The sequence below is a fragment of the Microcaecilia unicolor genome, chromosome 4 (genome assembly GCF_901765095.1).
Source record: "Microcaecilia unicolor chromosome 4, aMicUni1.1, whole genome shotgun sequence".
NCBI classification, from domain to species: domain Eukaryota; kingdom Metazoa; phylum Chordata; class Amphibia; order Gymnophiona; family Siphonopidae; genus Microcaecilia; species Microcaecilia unicolor.
This window is the reverse complement of record NC_044034.1, coordinates 359,170,952-359,182,658: the sequence shown is the minus strand read 5'-3', so window position 1 is coordinate 359,182,658 and position 11,707 is coordinate 359,170,952. Positions and strand designations below refer to the sequence as shown.

The 11,707-nt window shown below is 43.0% G+C and overlaps 1 protein-coding gene across 1 annotated transcript in view; it reads left to right on the top strand.

Annotated features, from left to right (window-relative positions):
- Positions 1 to 1,775: 1,775 nt before the first annotated feature.
- TXLNG (taxilin gamma) overlaps positions 1,776 to 11,707 on the top strand; it is a 62,120-nt gene continuing 52,188 nt past the window's right edge. The window contains exon 1 of the mRNA XM_030199697.1: positions 1,776 to 1,870. Coding sequence (XP_030055557.1) covers positions 1,829 to 1,870 — 42 coding nt within the window. The 5' untranslated portion in view covers positions 1,776 to 1,828. The remainder of the gene's footprint in view (positions 1,871 to 11,707) is intronic.

The window sequence follows — 11,707 nt, the reverse complement described above, 5'->3', positions numbered from 1 at the left end:
CGGAGGTATGCCTGGGGACATCAAAGCATATCATTGATATTCTAAAAGGGGATTTTGCTTTGAATGCATTCACAAATTGCTTCCCCGCGCCTCCCTCTTTTACCTGTCCACTGATATTCTTTGCTGTGATTACCTGATTGTTTGTCATTTGTATTTCCTACCCTTGTTACTAAAATTTAATTAAAACATTTCTAAAAATAAAATAAAATGAACTTTTGGACTCCACGGGACGGGAGCTCCCTCCTTACACGTTTCTACGGGTCGGGTCCTTCCTTCAAGCAGCTCCCGGCCACCCCCCCCCCCCCCAAACACGGAGATATCTGCGACCCGATCGAGCGTGCAAATTGGTGGGAAAATGTGGGATACAAAGAGGCATATTTTCAAAGCACTTAGCCTTCCAAAGTTCCATAGAAACCTATGGAACTTAGCCTCCCAAAGTTCCATAAGTAGCATAGCATCTTAGCCTTCCAAAGTTCCATAAGTAGAGGAGTGTGGTAGCCGTGTTAGTCCACTCTTAAGGTTATCAATAGAAATCAAACAAAATAAAACATGGAAAAGAAAATAAGATGATACCTTTTTTATTGGACATAACTTAATACATTTCTTGATTAGCTTTCGAAGGTTGCCCTTCTTCGTCAGATCGGAAATAAGCAAATGTGCTAGCTGACAGTGTATATAAGTGAGAACATTCAAGCATTGCTATGACAGTCTGACAGGGTGGGAGGAGGGGGGTGGGTCGGAGGTATGCATGGGGACATCAAAGCATATCATTGGTATTCTAACAGGGTGGGTGTGGATAGGTGAGGGGAGGGTGATCAACAGAGACATACAGCTTTATGGTTTATAATGGGCTAGGAACCCCAGGTCCTTGTTAAGTCCTTTCTGTTGGGTGTTCAAATATTCAATCATTCTGACTTCAAAGGTCTTACGTTCTTGTATGGTTTTAAAGTTACCTTTGAGGATTCTCACTGTGAAGTCACTGGTGCAGTGTCTTGGTCTTGTAAAATGTTGCCCAACAGGTGTGGGAACCCTGCTGGCACCAGCATTGTTTATATGATGTCTATGTAAATTGAATCTTGTCTTAAGCATCTGGCCTGTTTCTCCAATATAGCATCCTTCATTACATTTTTTACACTGAATGATATATACCACATTGGAAGATGAGCATGTAAAATAGTCCTTTATGTTGAATATTTTTCCTTTGTGAATGACTGTGGGGTCTTGTGAAATGTTTTGGCATAGTTTGCAGCTGGCTGTGTTACATGGGAACGTGCCCTGTTCTTTTTCCGTCTGTGTTGGAAGTTTACTTCTGATCAGCTTGTGTTTTAAATTGGGTGGCTGTCGGAAGGCCAGTACTGGTGGGGATGGGAATATCTCTTTCAGTAATTCATCCTCCTATGGAAACCTATGGAACTTAGCCTCCCAAAGTGCTTAGCACTTAGCCTTCCAAAGTTCCATAGGTTTCTATGGAACTTTGGAAGGCTAAGTGCTTTGAAAATATGCCTCTTTGAAATGCTACAAATCAAATGAACGTCTCCAAAGTACGGTGATGGGCAAAACGGAGCCACCAGACTCTTCTCTCTTCCTCTGAACGCTCTGGCGTCCGGCACTTCTCCCTCAACGACATTTAAACCCCCTCGTTCGCCCTCCTACCGTCAAATTGGGCTGCGACTATCAGCAGCAGCAGCAGCACCTCGGAGCTTCCCCTCTGACGCAACTTCTGACCTTCCGCGAGGCCCCGCCTCCTTCTGACGCAACTTCCTGTTTCCGGCGAGACGGGACGCGGCGGCACAGGGAAAGCTCGGGGCCGCTGCAGGAGGCAACTTATATGACCCGACCAGTGGTGGTGACCTCAGAGACCAGCCTGAAGGTAGGACCGAGGGGGAGGGGTTTTGAGAGGAAGGGAGAGAGAAGCCGGACCGTGCCTGGTGGAGGGGGTAGAGGAGAGGGAGACACGCTGGAGCGTGGAAGGGATGCCAGGCTTGGGGGGGGGGGGGGGGGGAGGGTTGAGAATGAGGATGTGATACAGGACCCCGGTCGGGGGAGGGGGGAGAGAGAGATACTGGACGGGGGAGCCTGCGACTGGGAAGGAGAGGGGCTGACATGCTGGACCTGGCTGGGAGAGATGGCAGACCTAGGAGGAGGGGGATTTGAGAGGGAGGGAGAGATGCTGGGCAGAGAGAAGAGGGGAAGAGTGGAAGAAGAGAGCCAGACTTCGGGGGAAGGGGGGTCCTTGAATGTGTGGGAAGAGAGGTGCGAGGGCAGTCGGATGCCTAATAGGTATGACTTGGTATCTCTGCCTATCACCCCTGGTAGACCAGTTCAGGCCTTGTCATCTAACTTGTATTAAGTACTAGTGCTGGACCTTCTGTATCTTATGGAGTTTTCTCATGTTCACAGCACCAGAAAAACCTGACCACCACCTCATGCTCACTCAAGAAGGCTTTTAATCATGGTTCCTACAGCAGGTTACCCCAGCCTTAGAAGCCTGATGCTGCTGTAGCACTGGGATGGTAACAACTGTGCCATGCAGGCTATTCCAGTTTTCTTAGAAGTCCCCAGTGTGCTTAGTGTATGCTGGTTACCAAAGTGTTTCTTTATCTCTAGGTAAAACAGGATACAAGGTCCCATTCCCTCCCCCCCCCAAACCATTTGAAGGTAATATTGGTACCACTAATTTACTATTTATAAAGCCAGTTGGTTTATGAGGTCTTGAAACCTGCTGGTACTAACCTCATCACTGCAATATCACTTGTTTGCACTTCTATTTTCCACACTTTTGTCTTTATTAATGCTCCTGTTGTCTGTGCTCTCTTCAGGGAGTGAATGGTGGGTTGTTTGCTATATTGTGTTTATATATCGTACTTCTTGTGAACTCTATTACTGTTTGTATCCCCTCTAGGAATTCATTCCATCCATGCATCACCCTTTCCAGGGAATGCTGGCAAGGAGCACGCACTATAACCTTTATAGAGAGATTCTTCCAAGGAGATATTCAAAAGTCGTGACATGACTTAGATAACTTACATAATAGTAGCAGCATTACAATAGTAAAATGACCAAGTCAGCATAGTGTACAATCGGAACAGTGAAGTAGACTTGTAAGAAGGCAAATTTAATTCCAGTAATAGCAATACACATTAAAACAGGAACAGTAGGGAGAAGTTGATGTCATCACCCTATATAGACGCTTAGCAGGATAGCTTCTCTCATCCATAGACCTTAATAGTTATAGTTCTCTTCTTCAGGCTGTATTTGTGCTATGTCCTTCCTTCCTCTTGTAGTCACTGTGTACATCAGGTATAACCCTTGTAGAAGCCATGAAGAACACTGTCAAGTCTGCCATAAGGCAATCTGATAAGGCCTTGGGTGGGGGGAGGCAGATTTCCAAGTCTGACTCATCTGGCATTGATGCTTCCAGAGAGTACCCTAGCTGTTGTGTCCTAAATCAGGAGCTTAAAAAGTGCCTTAAGGAACTCTGATTGGAAATTCAAGAAATGCATGGCGATATTAAAGAGCTGGGAGTACTTGGAAGCATGAGCGGATGAGCATGAGGAGATGTTAATAGAGGAGTGTGTACAGTCTGACTCGGCGTGGAGATGTAAGGAGCTTGAGTATAAGCTGGAAGACTTGGAGAATTGGGGTTAGTGAAAATCTTGCATTTTCGGGGGGGGGGGGGGGGGGGGAGGGGTTCCAAGGGTCAAGATCAGAAGGATGTGCTGATTATTGTGCTGTACCTTTGCCGACAGTTGCGTAACTTGGAGGCCGTAACATGCAGCAGTGAAGTTGGCATGCGCTTTGGTTGCTGGAGGCTCCACTGGGTAATATGGCTCATGACATTTTTATGAAGTTTGCCAGGTACTTAGATAGAGAGAAGCTTTTCCTGCTGGGAGGGAGATAACAGCTAACCTACTGGAATCACCCTGTCTAGGCATTTCAGAATGTCTTGGCACAGACCTTTGCTAAGAGGAAGAAAATGAGGCCTATTTTAGAAGCGTTTATTAAGAAGGAATAAAACACCGCTGAGCCTTTTCTTTCTGTGTGCTTTGTGGGTGCAGGCAGTCCTACAGAGTTACAGCTGCTGAGGAAGCACATTCACCTTTAAAGGACTTGAGATTTTCGGGATCTTCATCTCAAGATGCTGCAATTGTACCAACCATAGAGAAGAAGCTGGCTTAGTGGCAGTGGGTCCCGGGCTTTAGACATATTTCAAAAATTAAAGGGGAAGATGGTTCCTTAATTTCTCCTCAGAAATTGGAGACATGTTTAGACAATTCTGTAGGGATCTCGATGCATGTGACACTCCAATAAAACCATCTGCATTGACGCTTATCTGGATTCTGTTGTAGTCCCTGTGTTAACTGAGGTTCTCCGCACTAGAGCGGCTTTTCAATTTGGTAAGGCTCGTGTAGCTTCGGGGAATTCTATAAGACCTTTAGTGTTGAATTGGCTTCATTTGTTCATTGACATACTAAACCTAGTTCAGACGGGGGCATCCCTACCTGCCTCTGATGGAGGTTATCCATAAGGAAGGAAAAGATAAAGCTGATTGTAAGTCATTTTGTTTTATTTCTCTCGAATGTGGATGTAAACATTTTGGCGGAAGTTTAGCTGGCTTGAATTTCTGCCTGATCTGCTACATCCAGACCAGGTGGGCTTTGTTCCTAAAAGACAGGCTTCGGAGAATGTATGTCAACTTGTTCATCTTATGTTTGGCTCAAATGCGATCCATTCTAATTTGCCTTTTGGGTATATATGCAGAGCAGGCTTTTGATTGAGTCATTGTGTGCTCATAGACAAGGTTCTCACTAAAGTAGGTACTGGAGGGTTTTTTTCTGGGAGCAGGGTGTGGACTTTATATGCTGAGCCAAAGGTTTTTGTACGCATTAATGGGGGGCAACTCACTAATTTGAGATTGAGAGAGGCACTCAATAGGGTTTGCCTCTATCCTCTCTTTTGTTTGCTTTTGTGATGGAACCTTTTTATATATTTATTTACAGCATTTCTATCCCACTAGCATTGTTTCAATGTTTGGCAGTTGTTAAGAGTTAATCCATACAGTGGGGGTCTGAGGGTGGGTGACCATGAGTATAAAGTTGCTTGATTTGCTAATACTTACCAGACACATGACTATTTATTTATGTCGATTTATATACCGTATCTTATTGCAACTGCAAAACAGAACGGTTTACATATGTATAAAAGCAACTAATGTATACAAATAAACAAAGGAACTCCATTCATGACAGGAAAGCACAGCAAATCAGAATTAACTACATAATAAAAACCAATACAAATTAAAAATCTATTATACAGTTAAGCTACCCTTTTTTTTTTAAACCTTATCTCTTATGCTAAATTCTGTTCTACATAGCTTATAAAAAAGAAGGTTTTCAAAAGTTTTCGGAAATGGATGTAAGATTTCTCTAATCTGATCTCCTTTGGAAGGCCATTCCAAAGGGAAGGGGACAAATAGAAAAAAGCCGATCTCCGTGTAGATTCCCATCTAGCCTTTGCAAGAGGGGGGTAATAACTAACCTATTATCTGTTACGGATCTAAGAGTTTGCATAGCGGTGTAAGGAATTGTTAAATTCGATAAGTAACAAGGGTTTAATGTGTAAAATGCCTTGTGAGTCAGAACAAGAGCTTTAAACTTAACTCTTGCTTCGACCGGGAGCCAATGCAGACAATGCAGTAAAGGTGTTACTCTGTCATCCCTCCGGGCCCTGCAGATCATACGCGCTGCTGTGCTTTGAATTCTTTGTAATCGTTTTAAGTTGGCTTGACTAGTGTGCATAATCTCCTGGAAGAGATATCTCACTATGCTAGAATGTCAGGATTTGGAGTGGCTTAGTGGTTAGAGTGGTGGACTTTGGTCCTGGGGAACTGGGTTCGATTCCCACTGCAGGTACAGGCAGCTCCTTGTGACTCTGGGCAAGTCACTTAACCCTCCATTGCCCCAGGTACAAATAAGTACCTAAGCCGCATTGAGCCTGCCATGAGTGGGAAAACGCAGGGTATACAAAAAAAAAAAAAAAAAAAAAAACATGATCGGCACGCACATTCCTGAATCTCCATTTCCCCAGCTGCAAAGGACTAAAATACAAATTAAAACATGCATCCAACTTTTCCTACATAAGCACGCAGCTATGGAATGCACTACCACTTGAAGTGAAAAAAATGCGCGACTTAACCAACTTTCGGAAATCACTGAAGACCTACCTCTTCAACAAGGCATAGCGCAACGATCCATCATATGAACTTTAATGCAATTACTACTTTCTCCTATCCCGAATTGTGATCTCTCTATACTTGTTTGTTTGATTAATCTACTCTGTCACTCATGATCTTTATGTAATATCACTTGTATCTCTCACTCTGGAATGGCGATCGCCTTGATGGAACAATGTAAGCCACAATGAGCCTTCAAATAGGTGGGAAAATGTAGGATACAGATGCAGCAAATAAATAAATAAACATGTCAAAATCTGAGGGGCTTAATATCAACTTGAAAAATCATCTTGATTGAAATTATAGAACTTGCAGCCATAGTATCACAATACTCAGTTTGAAATCCAGTTGGCTACTGCAGTCAAACCATCAACATAATTTTTTTGTGAAAATCAACTGTTCTCAAACCAACCCAACTCACAATCCCAACTTTCTCACTCTTATGTTCTATTCTCAGCCTCAATATTGCCCCACTTGAAGAGAATTCAGAAGCCTGCTATGCAGCTCCATTATCAAAGAACTCGAAAATGGATCCAGATTTTAAAGAATTTATTAATTACCTTCTCCCCAGCCTGAGACACTGAAAGTTTTGTGTTTTGTTTTGTTTTTTACTGCGTAACTCATTCATTTAATTTCTTCAGAGTAAAACTTCTGGTGGATCTGGGTGTACCCACTGAAGCAGAATATACTTAACTGTCAAACAAGCCGTGCAGAGAAATAATTTGATAATTTGTGTTCTATCATTTGTAATTCAAGATCATCCACATTATCCAAAAGACACACCTCCTTAGTCCTGGGCATAGTTTTGCTTATTAAATGATCTCCATAACTCCTCCCAAAAATGTCTACTCTGGTCACACTCCAAAAGGCAATGTATGTAAGTCTCTTCGCTAATGGCATATTTAACACAAATTGCTCTCCTCAGTCATACTTTAGCCACTCAGGTCAAATACATCCATTTAATATGTGTCTGTCGTACTTGTGCTAATTCCACCAATAAGGACCCTCTCAAAAGACCATTTTAAAAGACTTCAGCCTCATATTCTTTTCCCAAATCCAGTGTCTGTGTATTTACGGAACTTGAAAAGGGGCTCCCTGGACTCTATTCATAAAATATTTATAGACTGTACGATCATTTTTATTTTGTATCCTAGCCAGCTGCTAAAAGGATTCCCAAGAAGTTGTCCGTATCAACTGCCCCTGTTTGAGCAAATTGGCCACATAATGTTGTGTTTGGCAATATATAAACATATGAGGCCTCCAACCCCTAATGTAATGTTTGAAATTATATCCTAGTCACCTCCTTATCAATCAAATGCATCACCTGCCGGGTTTCTCTAGCATGCATGATCGGAATCTTGTATCCTCAATCCTGAGAGAAACGATCCATACGTATACGTTTCCTTTCCCCCCAGGGCATCGGCATAACTACTTCCGTGTCAACAGTGCCGACTGAAGAAGCAATTCACGTTTTATAGAAGCCGACAAAGCCAACGCTGGGCGTCCGAGACACAAGTCAGATTGTAGGGCATGCTTAATTGTTTTATTATTATTATTTATTGCATTTGTATCCCACATTTTCCCACCTATTTGCAGGCTCAATGTGGCTTTTATAGTTTTGTTAACATTGTCATTCCAGGATATCAGATACAGTTAGTATTGTGCAGAGATTAAGTAAGGGACGAAAGAAGAAGGAAGGAAGTGATTAGGGTAATTATAGAAGGTGGGTTTTCATAACTGAGTGGGTTGGTGAGTTGGATTAGTGAGGCTATTGGTTGTCATTGTAGGCTTTGTTGAAGAAATATGTCTTCAGAGATTTGCGAAAGATAGTTGTTTCGTTGATTGCTTTCAAGTCTGTAGGTAGTGCATTCCATAACTGCGTGCTCATGTAAGAGAAGGTAGTGGCATGCATCAGCTTGTATTTAAGTCCTTTGCAGCTGGGGTAGTGCAGGTTGAGAAATTTTCGGGATGATCTTGTGGCGTTTCTGGGAGGTAGGTCGACAAGGTTTAGCATGTAGATTGGGGCGTCTGCGTGAATGATTTTGTGTACAATCGTGCAAATCTTGAACGCAATATCAAGGTTACAAAAAAGTTTGTGTCCTCTATCCAGTCTCGAGCTTGGCCCAGTAGACAGACTGTACAATAGTATTGGATGTCTGTAGGCCCTAATCCACATTTTCTCTTCAGAGCATGTAACAACACAAATGCATCTGGGTTTCTTGCCCCTCCACAATAGAGAGATGTGGTAGCCATTTTAGTCCACTTCTAAAAGCAGTCTATAGAAATAGAAAAGAAAATTAGATGATAACTTTTTTATTGGACTAACAATACATTTTTTGATTAGCTTTCGAAGGTAGCCCTTCGTCAGATCAGAAATAAGCATATATAAGTGACAGGCTGAAGGTATGAGGGAGGGGTGGACTAGGTGAGAAACAGAGAGGGCTGAGAGGATGAGGGACAGGGAGATATGCATGGTGATCAGAGGGTGACAAAGCAGTGAAATGCCATGGTTTATAATGGGCTAGAAAACCCAGATCTTTAAGTCCTGTCCGGTGGGTGTCAAAATATTTAATCATTTTGACTTCGAAGGTCTTGGCGTTCCTAGTGTTGTAAAGTGCTGTCCCACAGAGGTAACATCCTGGTTGTTGCCCCTCCACAGAAACCTGCTCAATATCCTGTCCATCTCTGTATGTCCCCTTTCTTCATAATGAGAGAGGAGGTGTTTAGGTAGAATAATAATTTTTACCACCTTTACCCATCCAAATTATTATTACACATGGGCTATGTTTTTAACTGGTAAAGTGTAAATTGCACAGAATTTGTAGGCCCAAATATTTAATCATCATAATCTTTTTAGCCCCGTTTAAAGGAAAGAGACTCTTGTCAATGATATTAAATATCCTCTTTGCAGCCCAACATCATAGATTTATCTTTACTAATATGTGAACTCACCAAAATCATGTAAGGGAGCCAAAGGTACGGGAAGTGTATCCTGAGGATTCTTTAGAGCCACTGAAAAAAAAATCATTAGCAAATATTGCTGTCTTCATTTCATACAGGCCCACCCACAGACCTTGAACCATCAGATCTTGCAAAAGGTGCTGTGCTAGAGATTCTGTGCAAGTGGGAAGAGGGTGTATTACTGCCTTGTGCCACATTCCAGGGAGAAAGATCAGATATCACTCCATTTGTTAGGACTCTGCAAAAGGTTACTATAAAGCATCTGAATCCACTGTAATATCTGACTCTCAAAACAAACAAACAAAAAAAACCCAACACTGGCCACAGATACTTCCAGGATACTGAATCAAAAGCTTTTTCAATATCTAAGTTAATCAAAGTGCTTTTACTCTTTAGGGCCTGACTTTCTTAAATTGTTTCTATCACACTTTGAACACTCGCAATCGCATTTCTACCTAAGACAAATACCCAATGTGGTGATCACCTTACTCAATCTATTAGTAATCTCCTGAGCATAAATTTTGGCATCCACATTTATCAAAGAATTTTACTCTGTTACTATAGGACTCCACCAAAACAGGGTCCTTGCTAGCTTAGGTATACTTATTATTAAAGCTTCATTGAAAGGAGTAGGTAGAATCCTGGGCTCAGCAGAGTTTCCAAAGACCACTGGAATAATGTGATTCCCTAAACGTTATAGAATTTTACCAGTAGGTCATCTGGTCCCAGAGCTTTATGGGTTGCTGTCTGCCCTAAAGCTTGCTCGATTTCCACTCCTTTCAAGGGACTGTTTGGGATTTTTTTAAAATCGGAATTTATTAACAGCCTTTATGAAGAGATTCATCCAAGGCGGTAAAGTCACGTGAAACAGAGTAAGCACTCTGTACAATACAACAACATTGACCAATTTTTGTTTATCATCATGTGCCCCAATCCCCTCTCCCCCCCCCCCAAAAAAAAAAAACCCAACCGCCCATCCCATCACAGAATAAGAGACCATCTCGACCTGAGTCAACTATGTTATTTCTTCACGATGACTCGGATCCCAAGATAGTTAAGGCACACACAACAACCCCCCCCCCCCCCCAACTCCCCTCCTAGAATAATATGCTCTGGATTACAAATTCAATAACTCCAGGTGCGATGTGGTAAACAGTCCTAAAACAAAGGCCATGTCAGTTGAAATTGTCGCCAGGCCATAGGGGAGCCCAGTTTGGCATCCAAGCGTTCCATTTTCAAAAGATAGAAAAGTTCATTCTTCCAGAAAGTCACGTATGGTATCTATTGTTGCCAATGGAGTAAAAGACCTTTCTGGGCCACAAAAAAGGCTTATCTAGCCAGGGCCGTGCCAACACGGTAAGCGAGGTAAGCATGGCAGGAGGGCGCCATCCTCTGGGGGGCGCCCCGCCGCACCATGCTTACCTCGCCCTCTTCTCAGATCCTTTTCCTTTTTTTTTTTTTTTAATTTACCTTTGTCCAGCGGCAGCGTAGCGTTAGTGAGGAGGCGGCGCTCCCCCGCCCCGACGTGTCAGTCTTCCCTTCGCTCAGTTCCGCCTTCTTCTGACATCAAAAATGACATCAGAAGAAGGCGGGACACTGAGCGAAGGGAAGACTGACACGTCGGGGTGGGGGAGCGCCGCCTCCTCACTAACGCTACGCTGCCGCCGGACAAAGGTAAATTTAAACGAAAAGGATCTGGGGAGAAGAGGGCGGGTAGTGTAGCGATCGTTTTCGGGGGGTGGGGCCAACTGCAAGGGGGCGCCGGAGACCCTAGGCAAGGCCCTGTATGTAGCAGTAAATTGGGTCCCTTACGCAGTCCCAAGGAGACAAAGTTAGAAAATAGTAGAATGTCATAAGTACATAAGTATTGCCACATTGGGACAGACCAAAGATCCATCAAGCCCAGTATCCTGTTTCCAACAGTGGCCAATCCAAGTCACAAATACCTGGCAAGGTCCCAGAAAAGCTCAATTTTATACTGCTTATCCTAGAAATAAGCAGTGGATTTTCCCAAGTCAGTTTAATAATTGTCTATGGACTTTTCATTTAGGAAGCCATCCAGACCCTTTTTAAACCCAGCTAAGCTAACCGCCTTTACCACATTCTCTGGCAACTAATTCCAGAGTTTAATTATACGTTGAGTGAAGAAAAAATTTCTCCGCTTCGTATTAAATTTACTGCTCTGTAGCTTCATTGCATGCTCCCTAGTCCTAGTATTTTTGGAAAGAGTAAACAAACGATTCACATCTACCCTTTCCACTCATTGTTTTATAGACCTCTCCCCTCAGCAGTCTCTTTTCCAAGCTGAAGAGTCCTAGCTGCTTTAGCCTTTTCTCATAGGGAAGTCGTCCCATCCCCTTTATCAGCTCGCATAGGGATACGCTTACCAGTAATAGGACAAAAATAATTTAGAATGTTCCTCGAAAAGGAGCAAACTTGCCCACAGGTCCAAAACATATGTACCAAAGATGCAGGAGTATCCCCACATTTAGGGCAGGCAACTGAGTCCGCTAT